At 39.4% G+C, this 27505-nt stretch overlaps 1 protein-coding gene across 1 annotated transcript in view; it reads right to left on the bottom strand.

Moving 5' to 3' along the window:
* Positions 1–3913: 3913 nt before the first annotated feature.
* The window catches only part of col13a1 (collagen, type XIII, alpha 1), a gene marked incomplete at both ends in the record, with an annotated part of 91851 nt that continues 68259 nt past the window's right edge, over positions 3914–27505 (bottom strand). The window contains 18 exons of the mRNA XM_083696115.1: positions 3914–3946; positions 9195–9233; positions 11490–11576; positions 15613–15648; positions 15937–15990; positions 16364–16417; positions 18776–18862; positions 18996–19022; positions 19182–19232; positions 19721–19765; positions 20669–20803; positions 21079–21123; positions 21293–21346; positions 21537–21560; positions 21653–21709; positions 21976–22011; positions 22147–22173; positions 22291–22377. Of these exons, the coding sequence (XP_083552241.1) occupies positions 3914–3946; positions 9195–9233; positions 11490–11576; positions 15613–15648; positions 15937–15990; positions 16364–16417; positions 18776–18862; positions 18996–19022; positions 19182–19232; positions 19721–19765; positions 20669–20803; positions 21079–21123; positions 21293–21346; positions 21537–21560; positions 21653–21709; positions 21976–22011; positions 22147–22173; positions 22291–22377 (978 nt within the window). The remainder of the gene's footprint in view (positions 3947–9194; positions 9234–11489; positions 11577–15612; positions 15649–15936; positions 15991–16363; positions 16418–18775; positions 18863–18995; positions 19023–19181; positions 19233–19720; positions 19766–20668; positions 20804–21078; positions 21124–21292; positions 21347–21536; positions 21561–21652; positions 21710–21975; positions 22012–22146; positions 22174–22290; positions 22378–27505) is intronic.

Raw genomic sequence — 27505 nt, 5'->3', positions numbered from 1 at the left:
TGGTTTATAAAAAGTAAAAACATTTTGAAAATAAAAACGTTATCAACAGTCAAAGCACTTTTGACAGAACCCAGTATGTCATTACTGTGGATTGAATTGAATACTTTTACTGATGAAGCAGATTTAATCTAAAGAAACAAATGTTCATGAATGTCAATTCAATGTTCCAATTGCACTTGAAAATTCCAAAAGGTCACTGAACTAACAGATTTCCTTACATTGTGCAGAAGTGGCATATCAAATATGCCTAAAATTATAGCTGAAAGAAAATAAGTCTGCCAGGTTGTACTGTTGCTATTAAATGTAATATACAGTTGTACTTATAAACAATATCAGCATGCAAATGGTTTTAACATCAAATGCATTGAAATAAATGCCCTCTTGTTCCTTCTCAGTTAGTAACTGAAATGGATAGAAATACAGATTATCACACAAACTGTTTTTATAATATTATACATCATAATTTCTACCCATCACTCATACAGTATAGATAGTTAAGAGAAAACAAATGTATACCAACAGCAGATTAACTATATGGCATAGTACTAGGCAAGTATTCTACAAAGATTTCAACTAAACTTGCATGTCTCTCCTAAACTGCTTCAAATACAGTACACAGAATAATACTGACATAAAGAAAATATACTGTACTGTACATCCTCCTCATACAATACAGAATGCATTGAGCATAGACTGGCATAAATGTATCTGTAAAGCTAACAAAATGATGAACCAAATCTAACTTTACATTCGATACAACCCCATTCCTCAAAGAAAATCTATGTACTCTTCATTAAAAAAAAGTTAATATTAAGCACTGTAATAACATATTGTTTCGGACATTAAGGTTAAACTGAAGACTTAATTTAAATATTTAAAGAAGTGTTTGTAATTATAACACAACATATATACAAGAGACCACATGTGTGCTGAGGCCCAGAAATATTGACCTATGACCTATTTTCAGTAAATAAGTGATTTTTCATGAGTGGCATGCTATAAAATGTCATCGGTTATATGTGATTTAATATTTTGAATTCTATTTGTGTTGTGCTTTAAATGAAGAGTACACTTTCCAACAACATACTGTAACATGAAGGCACAGTAAAGCTGTGTCAATAGGGAAATGTATACCAAAGAAATATAATACAAACATGTCAATATAGAGACATGATCAAATTAAAGAGTACTGCCATCATTGTGCAAAATACATACATGTTAATGTACCTCTGTGAATGGCTGTTTTGTATAAAATACAGTCATAAAGAAGAAATTTGTCATTTTAATTTGAACAAGGAAGATGTCTGAAACGTGTGAATGTGATTCTTTGACTATTCCTTCACAGGTATATCCTGATTACTAAGCTTACTAATAGTCAGCAGACTATTGAACTTTGCAACACAATTCAATAACAGGGATAGTTGTCCTCATTCCTCTCTCAGTACTTCTTTGGAGAGGAACAGACAGCTTTAAAATAAATTGAAGTCAATCAATTATATTTAGACGACTTTTCTATTAAGTTACCATTATACCATGTAGTAGCTCTATAACTATGTTAAATGGGACCAGCAAGGCCAGACTAAGCAATGAGGCATACTTCTGAATGGTGAATTTAATTGTATAAAGAGACAATTATGGGGTGATCCTGACACCTTTTGATCATACTGTACATTTCAATCACATCTTATCACATGTCCTGCTTGTTGCGGTGGTCTGAATAATTCACCATCTCTGCCTGCACAGCTAAACATTGTTGCTGTCCAAGTACTTTAACTATGTGCTGTACTAAAAAATAGTTCACCTAATCAGATGCTAAAACTCTAAACTAGACCACTTTTAAAGCATAAATATGGCTTTAGCAGAGGTGGGGGAAGGCAGGGCCCGGGGCATGACATATGTACAGTATAATCTCTAGCTTTGTAATGATTCAAATAACTATTCCTTCTGATTGCAATATATGAATAAAAAAAAGCATGGTGTAATGTTCACCACTTTAAATATGAATAGAAATATTCAGTGTGCATTTTGGTTGAGTTGTGAAAAAATTAGAAGACAGTTGTCAATATGACATAAGGAATGCTTCTGTGCATTAGATTTTCAACAAAACAGGAACGATTGGGTTAGACATGGTATAAGGCACACTATACAGTATCATATTATTTGACCAGATGGACCTGTTGGAAGCCTAGTCTGTTTCCAAACAAGAACCATGATGATGCAAATCAAGTTGTGGAAAAGAAAACATTTGCAATTTCAACATATTCTCTGTGGCTGCTTAATGTACAGTATGGCAGTTTCAATCAGTTTCCCATCCATAATCTAAAATTATGTTTCAGGCTATCCATTTAGGCAGTAAAATAATAAGATAAGCAATGGATGTACAGTAACACTTAACACTGTATATACACCATTATACCTGTGTAGTTCTAATTACTCTAGTAACAGCATTGGAAAGGTTCCTTGTTCCACACAAGTGACAGCTCAACTCCATTACAAATATATTTTCTACAGTGAAAAAACATGTTAATACCATGGTGTTACTGAATGTTACTACACAGGTGTAAGAGCACAAATATAACATGTTACTGCAATCAATTGGATTAATAGTTAGTCTCTTTCAAAATAAAAGAGCCTCAAACAGAAACAAAACAAAAACATTGATCAGTGTGCAAGCAGAACTTCCCTTGACAAATAATGTTCTAAAGGGAGAAAAGCTGCCCCTTATTTTCATCTATATGCGAAGAATTTCAGATTTATTATGGATCATATAATAATTCAAATGGGACACATTGTTTTAAATGTGTACAATAGATGAGTTATTCTAAAGTCCACGGATTGATAAATATGATACATAATGTGTTGAAATGGGCTCAAATTAGCTGCCCAATACTGTATGATGCCATGATGACTTCCATTCATATCTCCTTTTAGGATGAGGAGATGGTGATATTTTGGCTCTAACCAACTAATATGGAGCAAGTGGTTACAGAATCTGCAATCAAGTATGCAAACTATGGCTATCTAAGTAAGAATAATAGTATACATCCACGTTGAATGATTTCTTGGGATGAAAAAAAATTCTTTGATGTTTGACAGGTACCCATGTCAAATGTTATATACAAATATATGAAGGGAGATCTTTATACTGTACTTACCATTTGTGAACCCTCTAATAATATCGTACAATACTGACAGTTACAGCATTGATATACAGTAAGGAGTCTGTTAACACAGTAGTACAAGAATGTGAATACATGTACAGTAATAGACATGTATAAATGTGTACCAACAACATGCTATAATGCTGGAGTTGAAGGTCTTCCTTGAGCACAGACGACATACTCAAGCAGTATGTTACGCCTGCAACACTGAGGATATTATAGAAGGCAGTGAGAGTTTGAAATCAGGAATCATCAAAAGTGTTTCCTTTTGTTTTTGGTTTGTCTTGGAAACACATGAACACAAGAGACTGCATCTATCTGTTCTGTGAGCTGCACTGAATTCTTGAATCACAGTTGTTGGTGTCGAATAAAACACAGGAAATCGTACAGAATAAAAAAGTTAATGTCTTGCTTTCACATAGTGAATAAAGTAGATGAAAGTATCAAGCACATAAAACTCAAAGAAATGTGTCTGTATCTCTCTGTGGCGCTCTGATGGCTTTTCCATCCAACAAGCCTTCAACAAAGAACTGAAAAGGAATCCAAATCCTCTAGTTTTTTTAGTCTTATTGAAGTTAGTCTGCTCAGTGCTGACATGGGAGCCCCCCAACTTTACTGGCTCCGTGTTCAACCTCCTGGAACAACATTGAAATGGCAACCCCAGGTTGGGTCAAAACTCAAAGATATCTCCTTCAAGTTTCCATTCTGCAGCTTTGAGCGATGCATCATCGCTGAGCAGCTCTATCGTACAGCTACTTCTTGGCCAGTTGGAAAGGATTTTGACCCTTTAAAAGAGAGATTCATATTGATGAGGACAACTCTTTCCATTATGGGATGGGAGACAGAAGTGTTTGAATTCTTCAAAGAATCATACTGTTGGCTGTGGCTCTTTCGAGCCAGATGTGCTACCATTCACAAAATACTATCAATGGAAAATGTATGGGTATCATTAACATGTTAATTCTTGGTAACCATGCTGATTATAAGCAGAGGTTGTAAACCTTAGCCAAAATATTAACATCTAGGCTTGTTCCCATTCATGTATTGTTATGTACAGTGCCTTCGGAAAGTATTCAGACCCCTTCACTTTTTCCACATTTTGTTGTGTTATAGACTCAATTTAAAATGGATTAAATTAAAAGAATTTGCCATCAATCCACACACAATACCCCAGAATGACAAAACGAAAACAGGTTTTTAGAAATGTCAGTAAATTTATTCAAATTGAAATACAGAAATACCTCATATACATAAGTATTCAGAGCCTTTGCTATGACACTCTTAAAATTAGCTAAAATACAAAAATGTCATCAACAAATCACTTAATAAGTTGAATTGAGTCCATCTTAATGTAAGGATAATAGTTTATGTAATTTTGGAATTAATATCTTTGTTTTTATAGGGTCTCTGATTTGCATAGGAATTAATTACACACTGTGTGGATCAGGTTGTCATTACAAACTGAGCAAATGGAGAGGAACAAAACTTTTCAGGAATGCAACCCTTAGGCCTGGGGAGACTTACAAAAATCTACGAAGTTGAATGGTGGAGAGGAAAAAGCACAGTCGATGGGACAACTATTACATAGTTGTCAACATCTCAGTCACTCTAAAAAATTGGTCGATAACAAAATGGCAAAAAATAATCCCTTAATGGAAAATAATGTCTCTCATATCCATAATTGTGTTTGCAGCAATTAATTCAAGTGATACAGCAAAGAAAGTGGCTGGAAATGTGTTTATTTGGTTTTTACTACAAAGCATAATGTTTGGTGCAAATCCAGCAGATGCAATGCAGTTTTCGCACCATCTCTCGTATGAAGAATAGTGGTAGCTGCATCAAGTTATGGGTATGTTTGTCACTGACAGGGACTGGAGAATTTGTCAGGATCAAGAGAAAATTATGAAATTTGCTGAGTTGGTAGCGACATCCTAATCTACAGTGTGTAATTGATTCCTGTGCAAAACAGAGACCCTATGAAAACAAAGATATTAATTCCAAAATTACATGAACTATTATTCTTGCATTAAGATGGACTCAATTCAACTTCTTGAATGATTTGTTGATGACATGTTTGCATTTTAGCTAATTTTAAGAGTGTCATAGCAAAGGATCTGAATACTTATGTACATGAGGTGTTTCTGTATTTCAATTTTAATACATTTACTGAAATTTCAAAAAACATGTTTTCACTTTGTCATTCTGGGGTATTGTGTGTGGATTGATCTCAAATTCTTTTAATTTAATCCATTTTAAATTGAGTCTATAACACAACAAAATGTGGAAAAAGTCTGAATACTTTCTGAAGGTACTGTACATATAAAGGACTCACCACAGTCAACTCACTCAATACATGCGGTGAGACACACACAAACTCCAACTCACTACAAACCATAGACATCAATACAGATATTGCAGGTTAAGATGAAGATTATCAAGATGCTATCCAATTAGCTACCTCTCATCTTTATCAAATCACAAGATTACCAACTCTGCATACAAATAAATAAGAAAGTACAGTGGGGGAAATAATTATTTGATCCCCTGCTGATTTTGTTAGTTTGCCCGATTACAAAGAAATGAGCGGTCTATAATTTTTATGGTACTTTTATTTTAACAAATAGAGACAGAATATCAACAAAGAAGTCCAGAAAAAACACATTATATAAAGTTATAAATTCATTTGCATTTTATCGAAGGAAATAAGTATTTGATCCCCTACAAACCAGCAAGAATTCTGGCTCATACAGACCGGTTATATGCCCATGAGGCACACAGATTAGTCCTGTCACTTTAGGAAAAGTACTCCTAATCTCTGCTTGTTATGGGTATAAAAGACACCTGTCAATAGAATCAATCTCTTCCATTCCAACCTCTTCACCACCATGGGCAAGACCAAAGAACATTCAAAGGACATCAGGGTAAGAGTTGTAGACCTGCACAAGGCTGGAATGGGCTACAAGACCATCAGCAAGAAGCTTGGTGAGAAGGAGACAACTGTTGGTGCAATTATTAGAAAATGGAAGAAATACAAAATAACCATCAATCGCCCTCGGCCTGGAGCTCCATGCAAGATCTTGCCTCGTGGGGTAAGGATGATCATGAGAAGGGTGAGGGATCAGCCAAGAACTACATGGGAGGAGCTTGGTAATGATCTCAAGGCAGCTGGGACCACAGTCACCAAGAAAACCATTGGTAACACACTACACCGTAACGGATTGAAATCCTGCAGTGCCCGCAAGGTCCCCCTGCTCAAGAAGGCACATGTACAGGCCCATCTGAAGTTTGCCAATGAACACCTAAATGATTCAGAGAAGGCTTGGGAGAAGGTGATGTGGTCAGATGAGACCAAAATTGAACTCTTTGGCATAAATTCGACTCTTCGTGTTTGGAGGGAGAGAAATGCTGAATGCTACAATCCCAAGAACACCATCCCCACCGTCAAACACAGAGGTGGAAACATTATGCTTTGGGGTTGTTTCTCTGCTAAGGGTACAGGACGACTTCATTGCATTGAGGGGCCAATGGACGGGGGCCATGTACCATAAGATCTTGGACGAGAACCTCCTTCCCTCAGCCAGAGCACTGAGGATGGGTCGTGGATGGGTCTTCCAGCATGACAATGACCCAAAACATACAGCCAAGGCAACAAAAGAGTGGCTCAAGAAGAAGCACACTAAGGTCATGGAGTGGCCTAGCTAGTCTCCAGACCTTAATCCTATAGAAAATGTGTGGAGGGAGCTGAAGCTTTGAGTTGCCAAGCAAAAGCCTTGAAACCTTCAGGATTTGGAGAGGATCTGTAAAGAGGAGTGGACCAAAATCCCTCCTGAGATGTGTGCAAACCTGGTGACCAACTATAAGAAACGTCAGACTTCTGTGCTTGCCAGCAAGGGTTTCTCCACCAAGTACTAAGTCATGTTTTGCTTGGGGATCAAATACTTATTTCCTTCGATAAAATGCAAATGAATTTATAACGTTATATAATGTGTTTTTTCTGGACTTCTTTGTTGATATTCTGTCTCTATTTGTTAAAATAAAAGTACCATAAAAATTATAGACCGCTCATTTCTTTGTAATCGGGCAAACTAACAAAATCAGCAGGGGATCAAATAATTATTTCCCCCACTGTAGGTATGTTATGTTATTTAAAGCACGACACTTTGTACTATAAAATGGTATATTTATTTCTGATTGTCAGTTTGGACATATTGGGGTCAACAAAACATTTGAATGTCAGTTAATAACACATGAAACAATTTCCAATGGAGTTAAGGTAATTCTGACACAATGGCAGCAAGGCCAGCTGGTTATTAAGGCACAAATTAGTACGAGGTACAATAACCTGATGATAATTCTATCTAGGGAGGGAATCTGACAATCTCTTAATCTAGCTATACATTTCCAGGCAGAGCAGAACACAAAACAGATATTTTTACAACAAGCAGCAGTTAATGGACCAAGCTCCACTCCAATCCCCTACATCCATTTCTTCAACACTGATTCAACTCATAAATGCAGTTAGCAAGGGCAACTCCACTGTTAGACTAGGGCTATCCCCTGTAAAACAGTTGTAGGTAAGATGCCTGATATTTCTTACAAAAGAGATCTTCATTGTCCATGAATAGATTTCTTTATATAAATAAATGGATGAGGTACACTGGGCACATCGGCAATGTGGCTGTTGCAGGTTGAGCAGCAATATTTCAGTCATCTGAGATAAATCTTGTAACTTGGGGTTTGTATACATTTTAAAACGTTCTAACAAAAGCCAAAACTAATTTTTGTTAAAGAGCCCAATAGTCAAAAAGCAGGAGGCGGGGGCCTCTTAGATTTGGTAAAAAATATTTTTAAATGATTTGGACAAATTGAGGCCAGAGGGTTATACGGTATGATATAGCTTAGAATGGTTGATCTCTCTAGCTGTAGAACTACCAAAACGGTGTCAAAGCAGCAAATGCTAACAATCTGTTCTCTACTCCAAAACTGCTGTTATGCCTTGATTCAAAACAACTAAAGCTTCAAAATGTTCAGGCAATCTTAGTTGAAACCCTCTTCATAAGATGAAAATGCTCCCTTTTGGAGGTAACAAAAAAAATGTGGTGTGGTGTGGTAGGCTGAATATTCAGGATACTTTATATGAGCGAGACATTGTGACAACAAAATTGTTAAAATAGGATGTCACCAGATCTACCTGGTTATTCTGTAGATGGACATACATCTCCATATGGAACTAAACATTACGTAGAGATTAGTAATGAATTAAAAAAGACTATAATGTACAGTGCAGACTAAAAACAGTGCTGTCTGTCACTGTGGGTGGTGTATACATGTACTATTACCAGTACTGAGACAGGGATTGTTTGCAGTGTTGCTAGTTTTAGCCATTTTCAGCTCTACAAAGAGGGTTCAACAAAGAATTTCAAAAAGCAAACACTTCATCTTTCCAGCCCCACAATTCAGTGCAGCATGGTCTATTACAATATTAAAAAAAGACAACATGATACAATAAGTTAATAGGCAATATCCATTCACATTATGCACAAATATCATGCATATGTAGCCACATTATAATTCTTCCTTATCCAAACATGTTGAAATAATACATAGATATAAAATCCAGTACATAAACATTATTACAGGTAATAAAAATAAACAATATGTACAAAAATCCTGGTATATTTTTTAAGATTTTTTTTTTCCATCAGTATAAGAGAGCACATAAAAAGTACAAAAATAAATATTCTATGTACAATCACACATGCCACTCTGAAGTTATCGTCACTGCAAGAAAACAAGAGGCAAAAACAAAACACACATTAGTTCATGCGATGTTCATTGGAGACTAAATAAACAATGGATAATATTTCTCAACAAGTAAATGATGATGTTGGTTAGACAGGGTAAAAATACAAATAGCATGAATGGGGATAAAGACAGACTGAACTACAATGCCACATACAGTATATTACCACACAATGCAAATTCACAGCAAATATAAACTGCACACAACACATTTTCACATCTCGCACTTACTTTATTCCAACATCCTGGTACTGGTAAGCCATCTTCTCCCTGGGGAGAGACACAGAAGGAGTAAGTGAGGAGGGTGAAAGAGATCAGAGCGCTGCTACAGTATGACTAATAGAATAAGCATAACCATGCCAACACCAACATAATCATAACTAAAAAGCAGTCTACTTTTTAAATTTGAACTTTTGAGCCACAAAAAGATTATTTTACATGAAAGCCTATGCAAAGCATAAAAGTGCTTGAAAGTGTGGTTACAGTCCTTAACGCCCAATGTTGCATATACATTTTTAAGTGATTATACCTACGCCAAAAATGAATATTTTTCATCTCTGACATCTCTGTACATCTTGTGATCATTTTGCATCCATTGAATTTCAGAAACTCACCCTTTTGACCCCGTACAAGACTCTTTCAGCAGAATATATATGTGTACAGACTGTGTTCACAGACTTGTGATTTCCACCATTTTTCAGAGAAAACGTACTCTAGTGTAATTACAACAATCGGCTAAGTGTTTATTAGGATCTATTGTGCAAGACAGTACTTTCCTTTTGTGAACTGATCGTGTACAGACATTTTACCAGGTGTTCAAAAAATTGGTTCCTAGATGCAACCTCAGGCGTTAAAGGGTTAAACAATTAATGTGACCCAAAACCACTTCAGATTGTGGCTTTAAAAAGCAGTACTAACCATCCAAACAACTAGTGGTTGTAGATAATATGAGTCCTAATGTTACTCAACATTCTAAAATCATTCACACTTTTATTTTGAAATACGACGTAGGCCAATTGGCTACTAGTTTCTCTTGTCTGACAGCTTATTATATCATGTCATGTCATGTCAAGCATGTCATTCACCTCATCCTGCTTAACACAAAAGTTTAAACAGGGTAAAAAAAACTTAATGAGGAGATGAAGATGCCTTGGCTTTAAATATCGAGGTGAATCTTTCTCAATACCTACGGTTCCAGCCACAGCGTATTCTATCTTTCTGTTGCCCCAGAGGTAGGAAATAGGTCAGAAAAAGTTGCACCATGCAAGTGATAGTGGTGGAAACAAGGATGTATTATAAAGGAAAAGTAAGGCCTTTCTCAACACTAAAATGAAAAACTAACAATTAAAATGAGGATGATTGGGTCGTTGATATAACTGTTGATATTAGTCACAACCATCCATGTTAATGGAACGAGTTGCAAGTGTGAGTATGTTTGTTCACTTAATAAATTTCTATCTCAAATGGAGAACAAATTAAAAGGTAGCAGCTATAGCATTGGGTTAATGGGTTAAACCAGTTTGATTAATACTTCTACAGCCCTACAGTGAATAAGAAAGAGTGAGTGTTACAGAATGGTTAGGGAAGCCAAAGCATGCTGGATAGGGAAGGGAGAGAGAGCACCATACCACAGCACAAGGGGCATCCAGCCCGTCCAGGCCTGGCAAGCCCGGTTCACCTTTCTCCCCTTTAAAGCCTCGGAAACCCTGTTTGTGAAATCAACCACGTAAACATCCACACACTGACCCCTTCCTGAAGCAGCAGTGCCCCCTGTTGGTCCATGGGAGAACCTGCTGCCGTGACACGAGCAGACCGGAGCCTGCACAGGCCTGCCTAAACATGCAGGGGCCTGGGACTGACAGGAACAAGGCTCACTGGAGGAAGTGGGGCAATGGGTGATTCCATTGGGGAGAGAAAGGGGGAGGCTCAGAGGACTGGAGGGTGGGGAGGTTGGAGGAGATATTATCAGGGGGCTTGACTCGACTGGACCCTGTCAAGTCTCTGGCTTTAATGAGGAGGTGGAACATGTGGTTGAAGGGATATAGCCTGAAGCTGCAACTTAATGAAATAATTGATCATGTATTTGGCATGTCGTTCTATCAGGTCACTGTGCCAGCGCCACACGTCAGCAGTGACTGCTTGGTTCCTGTCAGTCTGAATCCTGGGGAGAAGAACCCCTCAGATGGGCTATGGTCCCTGGCCCATGAGCCAAATGCTCATCCTCTATCTTATCTGACAATTATATCATATGTGTAGTACTGTATACTTGAAATGCTTGTCCCTTGTGGCACTCTTACCAGACAAAGGGAGTAGACTGATGTTTTGTCAGCTATCAACGAATACTGAAATATCATAAGTACTGTAAAACGGACACTTGGACCAAAACCCTTCTGAGGTCTATTAGAACCGTTACACATCAGAGGCAAAAGGAAGTCCACCTTATAATACAGAGACTTTTGGGAGTCCTATTGTAGGTTATTGTTCCTTTCTTTTGCCTCCTGCCTGCACATTGGAGAAAAAACATACCAACGGACAGGGGGCATCTAATCCGGGTGCTCCTTGGTCTCCCTTATCCCCTTTGGCCCCCCTGTTGCCTTTCTTGCCCCTCTCTCCCTGCAAACAACAGTGCATTAAAACAGACAGACTTTAGTCCTCCTGGCTGGCTCGCCACACAATAAGCAAAATATTTATTTTATTTTTTTAAGCAAAATCATGAGGTTTAAATTCTTACCTAAGCGTAATTAAAACATTTTGTTTTACTAAAGTAGATATTTTAAGGCAATAGAAGTAACGGTTGAACGCTTTTTTTCTGGCTTTGTACAGGGGAATACGAATGTTTAAGGTCGAATGGATTTAGTGGTATGGAGGGTAAGTTGAGGGAGTTAGGGAGTAGGGATACAAGCCTTTGTTGTTGGTGAGTGGGTTTCTTTTTAGATTGCTGTATCTTGTTACCTTCACTGATTCCTATTACAGGAACAGAAACACTTCATTGTTTTGTCAACCCCCCCCCCCTCCAAAAAAAAAAGAACAAAAAAACAAAAAAACACTATGCCTCTTTGTGATAACATGCTATTCTTTTGATGATCAGGGGTTGTTTTAGAAAGAAAACACTGACAGTATTTAATATTTTTTATCACCTCAAAAGATACTTGAGGAAAGCAAGTCTACATGTAGGGAGATTGGCAACCAACATGAAAAGCCACAACAGGCACAGGCAACTGCTATTACATTAGCTGAGCACATATAGCAGCTCATTGTAGTCTACTACTGTATGTGTAACTGATAATCATGTATCATTGAACATTGTCTCAATATTTACCATTAGTCATTCTATGTGTGAACAAGGCACCCTCACTGTTGAGATGGTTTACATTTCACAACGCATCAGACAAATTGCAGCCTATCAAATTAACTATGGTGCCATTTGAGGCTGTAGGTAGTACCCCAACATCATTTTAACACACAGTACTACATGTTAGCTTACATGTTAGCCCAAACAACAACAAAAAAAGACTTTAAGTATGCTTAACTATTATATTTCGAGTATACTTGAGTTTAAATATACTAAAGTATATTAATTGATATTAAAATGACCCATCTTAAATTGTACTAAAGTTGTACTTAATATACAGAAAAAGTAGGTTTTAAGCATATTAAGTATACTTGAAATATGTTAAATTGACCTGTCTTAATTCATATTTAAGTATACTTATAACAAGATTATCTGAAATGTACTTTCAACACACTTAGAATGTAATTTTAGTCATATTCAAGGTGACTGTCAAATAGTATGAAGTATATTATAATTAATTATAATAAAAAATGTATGTGTCACTAGCATATTTCCGTGTATACTAAAAGTACATTTCAATTAGATAGAAAACACATTAGTATTTAAAGTATGTACTTTTAATATTATTTTTTAATATTCAACCTTTATTAATGTATGAAGTCCCATTGAGGTTGAGGGGGACATGACATGACGTAAGCAAGTAACTCTGTAACTTTTGTAGCAGGTCAACTGCCAAACAAGGAGGCCCATAGGCTTGTGACTTGTATATAGTGCATACCTGGTATTGCTCCTAATTATGGTCCTAATTATTTGCAGTTGTGGTTAGCAACTTAATACACTTAATATATACAAGTATACAAGTAGTATACAAAACTGAAGGGTAGCACCGTTAATACATAATCCAATCTCAAAATGAGCATTGAATCCAACAAATAACCAAACTGTAAGCGTTGTTGTTAATAAAAAACTTACTGGAATGCTGGGTAATATGTAAATTACATTAAATATACTAAAAGTATATTAACATTATATTCTAAACATACTTGATTTCATATTTTTCATTGGGATTTTTTCAGGATATTCTCCAAATGTTTTTGTTCAAATCTGTTGCTGAGATGAGTTTACTCATGGCCCAAGACGACCAAGATATATGTAAAGTTGAACGTGACATTCTTCTGAAGTGAAATTAATGTATTCAATTAATTGCATTATTGTCACCATGTGCTTTCTAGATAAAATAACATTCCAACCCTGCTGAATACCCTAACCCTTTTCAGCAGGACTATTTATTGTGTTGTTGTTTTTTACTGAGCTAACCCTGCTTGGGAGCCTACATGTTTCAGAGATATAAGTAGAAGAAGAGTATCCAAAACAATATGGCTTACTTCTATATTCATTGACAGTCTATTACAATGAGTTGCATGGTCAAATAACGTAAAAGGAGACCAGTACTAAATGTCCCACACCACAAAACCTTAAAATTAGAAACATTTTGTACAAATGTTCTATAAAAAATTAAAAATGGACAAAACCTGACCAAACTGTCATTCAAACGTCCACTCACCAAGGTCAAGGGCTTTGAAGGATCAGATTAAGATTACAGACGAGTTTATCGAGAAGGAATTGGAACTGAGAGGATAATAAAACCCTGTCTAACATGCACTGCTCTCTCAACGTTTCCTCAACATTGCTTGTGCAACCAGCGACATAGTCTAATGTTGTGGCAACGTTGACAGACCACTACTTGTCAGCCAGGGGAGGAGATTACAGGCAGGCTTGCAGGGAGGTAAGTGGTAAGAGGAGGAGGAAGGGGAACAGGAGGAGGAGGAGGAGGAGGAAGATTAACCCGGGACTACGACATTAGAGTGCAGGAGGAAGAGCAGGAGGCCAGGGTGTGTGAGAGGGAGAGAGAGGGCGACCCCGGCAAAAAAAGAGCCACGGGAAACAGAGCAGGGTGGAGGGGAGGAAAAGGGGATAGGAAGACCTGCGGAAACAGAGGAAGACAGGAGGACAAGAGTAAAAACAGCACCATGATCCCACAGTCATCTCAGCAGCACCTTCAACTGGAGAGTCGCCAAACCAATGTTTACCCAGTAATCATCTCTATCTTCTCTTCATATTACTTTATATACTAACTGAGTGGTTTGTACAATTTCATACAAATACAGAAGTGCCCATTGGCAGATAAAGGGGAGGTTTTGCAGCAGACATTTAACCAGCTGAAAGTGCCGAGAAGGTCAATGACATGTTGTGACTTTCAAGATGGGAGAATATTAAATAGGTCAAATGTTAATGGGAAGGAAACAAACATTCTCTGGGAAGGAGGGGGTATGAGCATATGAACACATGTTCTGTAATACACTGGTAACTAATAGTAAAGGAGCATATTTTTATTTAATTTTGCAGGGCTGTTTTACCAGTTAGTGACAGTTGATCATACTGTATTATTGAATAGCTACTACTGTATCGGAGACAGTATATAAAAGACAGGATGTTCATATAACACTGGGTAAATTTAGCAATCTCAATGAGGATGCCATATGAAACAACCTTTGACTGGTCTTCAAAGCAAACAGCATTTAATTTCCTAAACTCAAAGATATTCCTGTTCACTTGTTCCAGGCCTCTCATTATCAAGGTCTAACATCTTCCTTTGATCTCTGTGTTCATCTATATTTGTTCAGCCTCACTTGAATATTTTAATCCAGATTAATGGGACAGAGGTAAAAAGACACTGCAAAACAAACACATTTGCCTCAGAAAGGCAAAGGACATCAACATATAATCCATTAAGAAACAACAAGGTGGCCTGTACTTTGTGATTCATAGGCTATTGTTTTCACACATGCTATCAAAGAGCAAAGCTCATCTGGAGTAATGGAAGCAACCATTAAAACAAAAAGCTGAGGTTAATGATATTCACATTAACATTTTGATTCAGATTTACCACTCAAGAGAGCCTTTGAACCCACCATGGTCCTGCTCATGACCTCATACATCCCCACAAGGTTTGAAAACACTTAACAATAGGTTGACCAAAACATTAAAACATATATTTCTCTTAGGAAATGAAAATGTACAACTATTATTATTATTCACTTAATCAAAAAGACCAACAAGATAAGATGTCTAGAGTGGGCTATGTTTCGATTAATAACACTTTATTTCATATTTGGTTGGGGATAAGAGTTGAGCAAGAGCATGGGGGGGTCGGCAGCCATTTTGAATGCCATGGTTTCTCAATTGGAGCAATTTTCTCTGTGTGCGCTAAATTAGCATAAAACATATTATCGTCCTCTGGTTTGAACGATAACATGAAAGCATGACAAGCACATAATCATCAACATGTTATCTTACCCGGTTCCCTTTAAATCCTTGTGGTCCTACTAAACCCTGAAAAAAGGAAATTAAATACAATATGACAATACAATACTTCCAGTGTGTGCAATCAGAGCCATTACAGTGAGTTATGGTTGTATTGTAGAACATATTCTACATTGTCCATGTCTCTATTATCAAATTGTATTGCTTATTGAACAAGATCTATTACTATTGTTTGAGTAATACAGTAGATTTGGGTAATAGTGAGAAGTAGTTAGCAGTAAAAAGTAACACAACTGTATGACTGGACAATATGTTTAAATAGTTTCTGCTACCCTGGCATTGAGACAGATTACTTACAGGGATGCCTTGAGGCCCAATTGGTCCTGAAACTCCTGAGTCTCCTTTGAAGCCCTGCATTGACAAAAAATAGGACAAATTAATTATTCATCTCAAAACTGTTGTTTGTTAAAAGTCTTTCCTTTGTTATGATTTGATAGTTTTCTGAAACGTTGTTTATGTGTAATGTCTAATATATCTAACATACTGGCAAATTAGTGTGGAGCTTAGTGCAGTGTACACTATGTGACATTAGACTGTAGGGCACAGTACTGTAGGTAGGCTTCATGTTATGTGTTGCATGTCCATCATACTACTACATACTGTGTGTGTGTGTGTGTGTGTGTGTGTGTGTGAACTCTATCCCCCTTTATGTGTGTGTGTGTGTGTGTGTGTGTGTGTGTGTGTGTGTGTGTGTGTGTGTGTGTGTGTGTGTGTGTGCACTCACTCTATCCCCCTTTGGTCCTGCTGGCCCTGGCACACCGCCTGGTCCTATTAGACCCTTTAGAGGAGAAGACTCATCAGTGAATGCAGACGTAACAATGGGAGGATATCAGAAGGAAAGGTTATCACATTTTGAATATAAATAGATCAAAAAGCTCATTGGTGTACTTGAGTAAAACATCCCATCAAAAGAGGACTTGTGACTTTAGGACGAATTCATTAAACCTAGGTGGCGGCAGAGTTGAGTGAGGGTGTATGGGGGTTAAGGCTACGGTTCTACAGTATCAACTTCTCTATCTGTAAAAGTAACACCAAGCTTGTTGAACTAGATAATAAACAATTACCACAAAAGGAGAAAACATTGATGAGTATATTTATAAAAAAATTCAAAATAAAAAGAGTTTAGCTGCAGCTCTCTCTCTCTTCTTGTGGAAGACAGGATTGGACAGGAGGCATATGCACATCAGACAGACAGCATTAGTATGGCAGGGAGCCATACTGCCCTCCTGAAACAGTATACATATGAACATGCAGCATGAGCATCCCAGCATGCTCGCCTGGTGTGACATCACAGCGCCAGTTCCAAGCTTTACAGTGACACGGCTGGCATGTGATCGTGTGGAGCTGCAGGCACCGCTTAGACACCTTTTTTGATTTGGATTTGCATTGGCACACAGTAGTTTCTGACATAAAAGATGATCTGTTATTTGTCTTCATGACACTGCAGGTAATGGACAAGACAATTTACATTGCCCTCCAACCTCACTGATGCCACCTCACTGATGCCACAACAGTAGTAGTAATAGTAGTGAAAGATGGAGAATATTATATATAAACATATGGGACCCAGTAATAGTGGGTTAAGGGCAACGTCTGCATGGGCCACAGTCATGTTCTAGTCATCCTTATGCCAATGCATCCTCAAAAAAAGTCCCTTAGCAGACGATGAGATAGAGAGACAGGACAAGCATGGAGGGGAAAGTAAGCGCATGGACAGACAGACACAAACGACAACAGCAGCATAGGCTGACAGGCAAGCAAGCCGTGGAGTTGTGGGGAAGCAGAAGAGGGTGTAGGAGGAGATGTGGGGAGGAGGGGGGAGGGGTGGGGGGGCAGGGCGGTACAGGACTTGCGCCACTCACCACTGGACCAGGTCTGCCGTCTAAACCATGAGCCCCCTGGACAGTTGTGTAAACAGTTAGAGAGCAGAGATGGAGAGATGGGAGGAGGGGGTGGTGGTGGGAGGAGGAGGGGGAGTGTGGAGAGGGTGAGGGTGGAGGGTGAGTGAAGCAGTGACACGAGTGACTCAAAAACAACACATCCAGTTTTGAAGAAGGGTGACGGTTGTGGTGATGTGATGACGTGAGAAACAGCAACCGTCAGTAACTCCTTTTAGAGGTAAAAGTTGATCAATCTACAGTACTGTTAAGCCACACACACAGTGGCCCAAGTTCTTTGATAGGAGCATGCTATAATTACAATTCAACTTCTCTATCCATTCAATTGCAAGTGTCAATCATATCAGTGTATAGTCGAAGCTAAATGAGTTATTGTGCATGATAACTCAGTGTGAAGCATAATCATTTGCAAAGATCAAGTCTTCATACAACATTGATTAGGATACAAGATGTGGTACATTATACATCCGTCCTTGTTCCCAAATAAAAGGAGTTACTGTGCCATTGATGATGTGATGAGTAAATGAAGTGTATATCAATGACCTTTGACCCCAAGGAAGTAAACCAGAAGTAAAGAAAAGAGACCCAGAGGGATACCCATTGGTAGAGACCATAAATTAACATGATCAAATCATAATTTTAAAGACATATACAAGTTGTCACTGTGAGGACAATAATCGGAAATGCTCTCCAGTGCATACTACAAGTTATCTGAATAACATGGCAAGGGCAAAGTAGATTACATTTGTCTAGTCGTCATATTAGTTATTTTATTGCCCTTGTGTTTTGGATTGAAGCACCCATCCACACATCCATGCACTTTGATAACATTAAAGCAACCGTTGAGCCTGAAACTGTCCTTGGTGAGTTAGGCCGAGTTTCAAAGCAACACAGAGCATTTGAACAATAGTCATGCTTCTTGGTTCTAAAACTGAAAAGCCTGGGGAAACAACAGCTCTTCCACTCTAGTTTGGTTTCCATACGAAGTCTTAGGGTCCAATTACTCAACCAGTTCAAGTCCAATTTAAACAACAACAACAACAACAACAACAACAACAACAACAGCAAAAACAACAACAACAACAACAGCAGCAGCAACAACAACAACAACAACAACCTCAACAACAACAACAACAACTTGTTAGAACAACAACAACAACAACAACAACTCTAACAGAAGGAACAGAGATAACAGCTAAATAGAGGGTGAATGTTGTATAACTGAATGGTATACTTACAGGAAGTCCAAGATGCCCCCTGTCCCCTTTATCACCCTTCAGACCAGACGCTCCCTTCTCTCCTCTCACACCTATGCCTGGCTCCCCCTAGAGGAACAAAGAGGACATGACATGTCCTTCCTGCAAATAGACTATCAAACCAGCAGAGGCAACCTATCACTATCAAATTAATGAGGATGGCATGATCTGAATGACAGAGGCAAACCCAATCAACTCTTACCTTGTGCCCTGAGAGTCCTTCGGGTCCCTGGGTATGAAGAGACACAAACTTGAGTCAAACATATCAATCGCATCATGTTGTATTATGATATATGATGTCAGTTTCTGCTTGATATGTTTTAGGGATACTTCTGAGGGCTATTGTTTACTGTCCTCAATAATGCAGACTGCACTGTAAGCTACTCACCGCAGGGCCAACAGGTCCTTGGGGTCCTGGGGGCCCTGGGGGTCCATAGACCTAAACACACACACAAACACACACACGCACGCACGCACGCACGCACGCACGCACGCACACACACACACACACACACACACACACACACACACAAACACCAGGAAAAGTGATGAACTGATACACTTCCTCATTAAGTCTTGCTGTGTTTACAGGTTTATCTATAGATTGCAAATTGCTTTCAGGTGTATGACGTCATCTACTGGTGCCAATAAATGACTGAGACACTGGTGCTGAGTCGGTACTCCACCTTCAGGTGGCATTGAATCACCAACCTTTGATTCACACCCACACAAATCACAGAAGATGAATAAAGTTTACTACATGGCGCCCCCCCCCCATATAATCACAGTTAATTTAGGGGAGTGCTCCCTCTAGTGTTTATAACTCTGTTGTTTACTCGAACAATAAAACCTGTAAGCCTCTGAAGCTCACTCAAACGTGCGACATTAAAAACAATCCGGCAATGGTGGTATGTATGGAACCCTTACCATGTCTGACCTGTGTCCCTTATCACCAGGCTCTCCTTTCGGACCCTGTAATGTTGGGTAGAGACGAGTACACAGATACAAGATTAACAAAATAATCTCCCCGGAGCCAATGGCAAGTGAATGAAACACTACATACAACATCACAGTACAGTAGAGTAGAGTACAGATGAACAGTGTTCCCCTGTGCCAGGTCAGTCACTGCATACAGTCTGATGTATTCTGAGGGGCACCATTGCGTACCATTGAGCCTGGTAATCCAATGGGGCCCGCAGGCCCAGCAACTCCCTTTTCACCCGTAGGGCCATCTAAACCCTACAGAACAAGGAAGCAGGAGATGTAAACATTAACATATCGGCAGTGCGTTCAATTCGGGGATCATTTGTTTGTTTTGGGTTCATTTTTATATTAAAGTGTCAATAAAAAATAGAAGATACCGACTTTTCTGTAATTTGTTGAATAGTTAGTTGTTCTTGAGAGCACCAGACATTAACATAACATTCCAACCAGCTGGTGAGTTTCTTGGCCCTTTTTAGGCCTTTATACAGTGTCACTTTCAATTCCTGGCTGTAAGGATAGTGTATGAGACTACAAACGACGAGGGACGCAATGCTGCCCGCCCTTTCTCAGTGTCTGCAAACACACACTGATCTACTCTACAATTTCTCTCAATCAATGTTTAATCAGACAATTTCTCTCAAATAATGCTAGTACTGTATATATGAAGTGATATGTTTTGTTTCAAAGCGTTTTGTATCACTGTCAGTGATTCATTATTGTATAGAAAGTCTCTAACCCTAACCCTAACCCTAATAAGAGAATGGTACAAACAGCTAGCGTCTTCCCTTCCCTCTAGTTAATGACAGCACTAGCTAGGACTCTGGATTTGCTGTGGGAGCCTGTGTAGTGGTGAGTTGTGCATCTGTCTGTGGTGGGTCTCCAATCACTTACAGGTGATCCAAAGGGACCCATGTCTCCCTGCTCTCCTTTGGGCCCTGTGAAGCCCATGATGCCTCCCTCCCCTCTGGGACCTTCACGGCCCGCTGGACCAATAGGGCCTGGCTCGCCGGGCTTTCCCCGAGGACCCTGACAAACACACAGACATAGTCATCACTGTTGTCATTGTTGTTGTCTCCCCACCATCATCAGCATTGTAGTTATCATCCTCATCATCAAATAGATGATTGTGTCACATGGTATGTTTCTCTAGCAAATTATTCATGCCATCAGCATTAAATATGTATAATAACCATTACGCAAACATATTATGTTTATTTATTTATTTATTTGTTCAGTTATTCAGTATTCAGTATTTTCATTCAATATTTTCAGTATGTATACAGTATGAGACGAAATCGTACCTTCTCCCCGTCAAGACCCGGGGCACCTGGAAGTCCCACGTCACCCTGTTGAACAAGGAGGTTTTTAATGACAACTAATATACAACATAGATGAGAGTGAAGGCAACCATAATTAGGATCTCTCAACATCATTGTGAAAGTAAATATAATCATAGTAAAAAGGACTATTGCATGTTCACAAGAGCAATACTGTACCTAACTAAATGTCCCTTACCTTTGTTCCAGGAGTGCCAGAAACTCCTGGTGAGCCAGGTAGTCCAGGTGGGCCCTGCATAGAGACACAGAGAGACACGAACATGGATATGTCCGGTGTTACTAATTGCTAACATTATAGCATTAGCAAGGTCATAGTGCAGATATTGCTTAATTAAGGTGACAGTATCTGGTGTTAAAAAAAAAAAGTTGGCTATCTCTCTATTACAAAGACCTGAGGTACCAATAAGTAGACTAACACTCACCATCAAAGGTACATTCCGAATATCCTGTGAACAAAAAAAACAATGTTACAATTTTGAAACATTAATCAGACAAAGGCTCATCTCATGAGGAAGTAAATAGTTGGTGACAGACATACATTTTCATTGTTTATGATTTCTGATTTCCCTGGTTCCCCCATTGGGCCTGGAGGACCCTATGAAGATGGAGGAAATATAAATATCAACACACATATCATCAAACAGCATAACAAGAAGCTATACTGAAATGTACGCACTCACTGCAATGTAAGTCGCTTTGGATAAAAGCGTCAGCTAAATGGCATATATTAAGAAGGTCACTTTCACATGTCTGCTGTTCTACAGACATGTCATCTACAGTATGGTGGCTTCAGTTTGGAAGAGTTTAAGAGTCAAAAGAAGAGTCCATACTCATGCAGAAACTAATAATGCCTTCACTTACTCTTGGTCCAGATGGGCCCTCAGCTCCCAATTCTCCCTGCAGGAAGACCAAATGTAAGATGATTAGCTTTCTCGTCTTTCAATCATTCACTTCCATTTAGAGTTGGGAAGGGGAGGTCATCCTTTTCCAAAGTGATGCACATTTTAAAATGTCAAATTAAGTTTTTCTCACCTTATGACCCTGGTCACCTTTGTCCCCCTGGAAAAGAGAGGTTATTAATAATGATAAGTTGCACCTATAGGTATCTATAACATTGCCAAACCAAACTGAGAAGGCATTTCAGATGAGGTTACTACCCCTATTTCCATACAGTACCTTGGGTCCTGTTAATCCTAGCAGTCCTGGTGTGCCTGGTTCTCCTTTGATGCCCGTTCCTGCTGTGCTGGCCTCTCCCTTGTCACCCTGACACACCAGAAGCAAATGAAAAGTGCCATCACATTTCTGTACAACACAGCACACTTCCTAGTCCCTACAACCCACAGGCACAGTCCAATGTCACCTGTGGCTAACAGGATGCATTTAATCATAGTTGAAATGGATAAAAATCACAGAGTAAATAGCACAAAACATGCAGCTCCTTGTCTTCATATACACTTTTAAAACGACAAGGCATAAGCAAAACATCTCTGACACAGGTACACACTCAGAGCTTGCATATCCACACAGTACACTACCATAGAGCACAGCATTCCCCCAGAACAGGGCATGTTGGCACACAGTTTGATGGGAAGAAGAATGGATGGGGTCGTGTTAGTGAATGACCTGTCTGAAATGGTCCACAGAGTCACATGAGATGAGATGTATCACTGCATCAGAACCAACCATCCAGAGACTACTAAATTAAGATAGGCATTAAGGGTGATAGGAATGTTCTGGTGTATTACTAATGAGCAGATCAAAGCACTCAGAAAAGCCAGTAGAGCAGCCTGACAGGAGAGTGCTGAAGAAGCAACTCAAGACTTGACTTTAATTACAGCTCTAGTCCGTCACAAAAGACTAACAATGAGACGATTAGCGTGGTTGATCTGATGGAGCTCTAGTTGCTAAGGGAACAGTGATGGCTGACAGATGCACAGCAACCACAACCACAAGCACCACTCCACTCCAGCCAGGCCTACCCTGTAGCCTCGCTTCCCAGGTATGCCAGGGGTACCACTGGTGCCCGCTTGGCCCTTTACAATGGAATGAAAACAGGAAGTTACTAGTCCTCCTGTAACTGTAAGGTTTTACAACCAGTATAAGCTTTTCACACCATTCAGAGGGAATTACCTTTCGTCCAGGAGTGCCTGGAAATCCTGGCTCTCCCTATAGTGGCCAAAATGCATAGGTCATGGAGGGGGGGAAGAGAAAGAGTGAAAGCTACAGTACTCTTTTTATGGATATTGAAACATACGGTAGAAATGCACATGCACGCACTCATGTGCACTCACACAGACACACACAAATGCCTTAAACTGGTTTCCATAAAGCTAGCCTCTTTTGATAATTACTAACCATGCCACATGTCCCAAACAAGCATGCTCCATAATTCCATAGCTGTTTGAAAAGAGTAGGGCTTGTTTACATTTGTTAGGAGTTTGGAAGGACATCATTCCCTCAGTGCAAACAACCATGTACTGAACCAACGTCTGGAGAGGCATGCTGGGGTTGGTGCATTCTATGCTCACAAATAGGCCATCTTGGTTTGGACATGAAACTGTCACTGATTATCTTCTGTCATAGGGCTCCTAGCTGACCTCAAGATGATTAACCTCCGAAATTGGTTGTTATAAATAGTAACGAACACATGAGAGTTGTTTAATTCATCTCTGTGTTTGCTCTCCTCTTCAATTACCCAGATTAACGAGTAGACACACCAGGGGATGATGTATGGCCACAGCTGTGACCACAGTGCCCAATTGGGCTCATAGGAGGTGGTGCTTATGCAAGACTGGGCTTACTTTATGTTAGACCTTAGCTCCTTCTGTGACTAGGATTTTATATATATAATATTGGAAAGAGGGAGCATTCTGTCTTCTTTTAGCTCCAACAGTTTGGATTTGAAATCAAAAAGTAGAGATTCTCAGTTTTAATGCAATCATTTCTTTATTCAGATTGGTTTCACCATTTAGAAATTACAACCCTTTTTATACATAGTCCCCCTATTTCAGGGCACCAAAAATGGAAAATGTACAGGTGTTTCTAGTTGGTCAGGTATGTTCTGTCACATAATTTGTGCAGGCATAAAAGAGCTGTCAATATTGTCTAGTATTGATTCTAGGCTTTGCATTTGCCTTTGGAGTCTGCTATTGGTGTCTGTCAACATGAGGACCAAAGACACATGAAATTCAATGAAGCCATTTTGAGGCTGAATATCAAAACAATCAAAAACATAGATAAAACCTTAGACTTACCAAAATCCACAGTGTGTAGCATTATTGAAAAAGAAAGAAAGCACTGGTGACCAATCGCAAACAGGCTGGTAGGCCAAGGCAGACTTCTACAGTGGATGACCACAGAATGCTCACCATAATTAAGAAAAAAACCCAGAACAACTGTCCCACAGACCAGGAACACTCTCCAGGAAATAGGCGTGAATGTGTGAGACTACTATCCGCAGAGTGAGTCACCAGCTGAACTACAGAGTTTTCACTGCAAGGTGCAAACCACTAGTTATCCTCAAAGGACAGTCAGGTTACAGTTTGCTAAAAAGTACCTAAAAAGCCTGCAGAGGTCTGGAAAAAGGTCTTGTAGCAACTAGGGAGTGTTTCAGGGCCAAAAAGCGGAAAGTTCTTGACTGGCCATGTCAATCTCAGATGTAAATCCAATTGAACATGAATTTCATTTTCTGATCATGAAATTTTAGGCAAAAAGACCTCAAAACAAACAACAACTGAAGAAGGCTGCAGTACAGGCCCGGCAGAGCATCACCAGAGAAGATACCCAGCATCTGGTGGGGTCAATGGGTTGCAGATATTGCATGCAAATGATTGTTGACCAAATACAAAACATGAGTGCTTTGTTTGGACATAATATGATTTTTCCCAATACTTCTGGAGCCCTAAAAGAGAATATGTTTAAAAAAATGTACTTTCTAAATGGTGAACCCAATCTGAAAAAAAGAAAAAAACCCATTGAATTAAAGCTGAGAAACTCTACTTTGACCTGATGGTAGGGAGTGGTTTACAGCCACTGGATGTCGAGCAACATCAGTAAAACACAAAATTATGTAGTGCCTACACCTGTACTTATCACTCTTAACACAGAAACTATATTGAAATAATGATTTGCAGAAAATCGTATTGATTCACATACTGTTATATATATTTACATTTGGATGTTGTGTGTATAATGTTGTGTGTATAATCATATAAATATAATCCTAGTCACATATGGTGCTAGTTAGGCCTATACAGTATGTTGTTCACATGCTGCTGAGACTCAAATGCCATGTCAAGCACAGAGCTAGAAGATTGCCCTGTTGAAATGATTAACTCGCCCCACACTCTTATATCAAGTGTTATCCCAAATGCAAAACAACAATCAGACCTAAGAATATTGTATTGTTCAGAGCCAAAATGGCTATACATCCTTCAATGGAAATGCAATCTGGTGAACTTGGTGAAGTTGGCATTAGCACACAGCAATGTTAGCACTTTGGTGAAGAGATTGGATTAGGGAATGCTTCATCAGGAGATTGGATTAGGGAATGCTTCATCAGGAGATTGGATTAGGGAATGCTTCATCAGGAGATTGGATTAGGAAATGTTTCATCAGGAGATTGGATTAGGGAATGCTTCATCAGGAGATTGGATTAGAGAATGCTTCATCAGGAGATTGGATTAGGGAATGCTTCATCAGGAGATTGGATTAGGGAATGCTTCATCAGGAGACAAAACTAGTGGGAGAGGAGGCTGGTAGTTCTTTTAGCATGTAGAGGGGGGATCTCAGAGTGAGGGATCGGGGGATCTCAGAGTGAGGGGTCGGGGATCTCAGAGTGAGGGGTCGGGGGCTGCTTGCACAGGGGTGGACTACCTTCAATCCATGTTTCCCTGGCATTCCCGGCATTCCAAGTTCCCCCTAAAAGAGGGCATTGATAATCAACAACTAACATCTTGCCCAAACAAGGCATGTACAGTAATGTAATATGTGTTGATAAACATACCCATGCCTCCATTAGGGGGTCACACTCCAAACAATCAAAACCCATGTTGGTGGTTATGTCAAGCATCGAAATAGACAAATCCCATGAAAAAATGTATCTGACAAATGGTTCTGCGAATCTAACCCTAAAGAGAAAACTGTATCAAACTAAGAAGAAGTGAAGGAACAGAGGAGAACAGTGGTGGAACGTCCCTGGCAGAGACAGAAAAAGAGAAGCACCAACTGACTCCTCTGGGTCTGAACAAGAGGCAGGTGGCAGTCCCCAACTTGGCAACTTCTTCCCCTCTCTTCCTCCTTGCTCCCCATTTGCCCCTCCTCTCAACTGACAGAAAGTGCAGTCCCCTCCTCTCAACTGACACTCAGCAAGTGCATTTCTGCTGGAGCCTGTGACAGGTGGCGGGGGGGTTATGGGTGTAGAGTGTCTGATAGCCAGTTTCTAGGAAGATGAAAGCGTTTTTCAGATCCCCCTCACATCCCATCCTCCTGACTCTGACTGGGGATCAGGGGACGCGAGCGGTGACGGCTCTAATCGTGTGGAGAGGCCCCTTGTGCCCAGCTCCCAAACAGGAAGCAGAGGCTCTCCCTTTGATCTGCTTTTCCAATCAGCTTGCACCATTCCTCCCGTCCGCTTTGCTATCCGCCCCCATCATCGTCACTCCCCACCCCATGGTTCTATTTTAACACCGGTGTGTGTGTGTGTGTGTGTGTGTGTGTGTGTGTGTGTGTGTGTGTGTATGTGTGTGTGTGTATCTGTGTATGTGTGTGTGTGTGTGTGTGTGTGTGTGTGTGTGTGTGTGTATCTGTGTATGTGTGTGTGTGTGTGTGTGTGTGTGTGTGTATGTGTGCGTATGTGTGTGTGTGTGTGTGTGTGTGTGTGTATGTGTGCGTATGTGTGTGTGTGTGTGTGTGTGTGTGTGTGTGTGTGTGTGTGTGTGTGTGTGATACTCAATGGGTGTTGGCTGGCGGGTAATCTGTCGACTGACAGGCTTCCTACTTGATTTATCAATACGCTAATCTCTTATTGCAAAGATGTGGACATGGCCTTTCCAGTTCAGAGGAAAGGCACTGAGGATCACAGGGGATAGATTCATCATCCGTTCAAAAGAAGAGGTGATCATCAGACTGATACCACTGGGGGTTAAATACAGTTTGAGTTCAACGGAAGTATCTGTTATCATATACATGAACATAACATTGGTTTGCAGCCACTGGATTTCGAGCAACATCAATAAAACATTAAATTATGTAGCGCCTACACCTGTATTATTATTCTTAACACAGAAACAATATTGAAATAATGATTTGCAGAAAATCGTATTGATTCACATACTGTCACCCTATTAGAAATAGGAAGCGTGATGTTAACGTATGTAATATTCTGACTTTT

The sequence above is a fragment of the Argentina silus genome (assembly GCF_951799395.1).
Source record: "Argentina silus genome assembly, chromosome: X".
Taxonomy (NCBI): Eukaryota; Metazoa; Chordata; class Actinopteri; order Argentiniformes; family Argentinidae; genus Argentina; species Argentina silus.
This window is presented reverse-complemented; position numbering and strand designations above follow the sequence as displayed.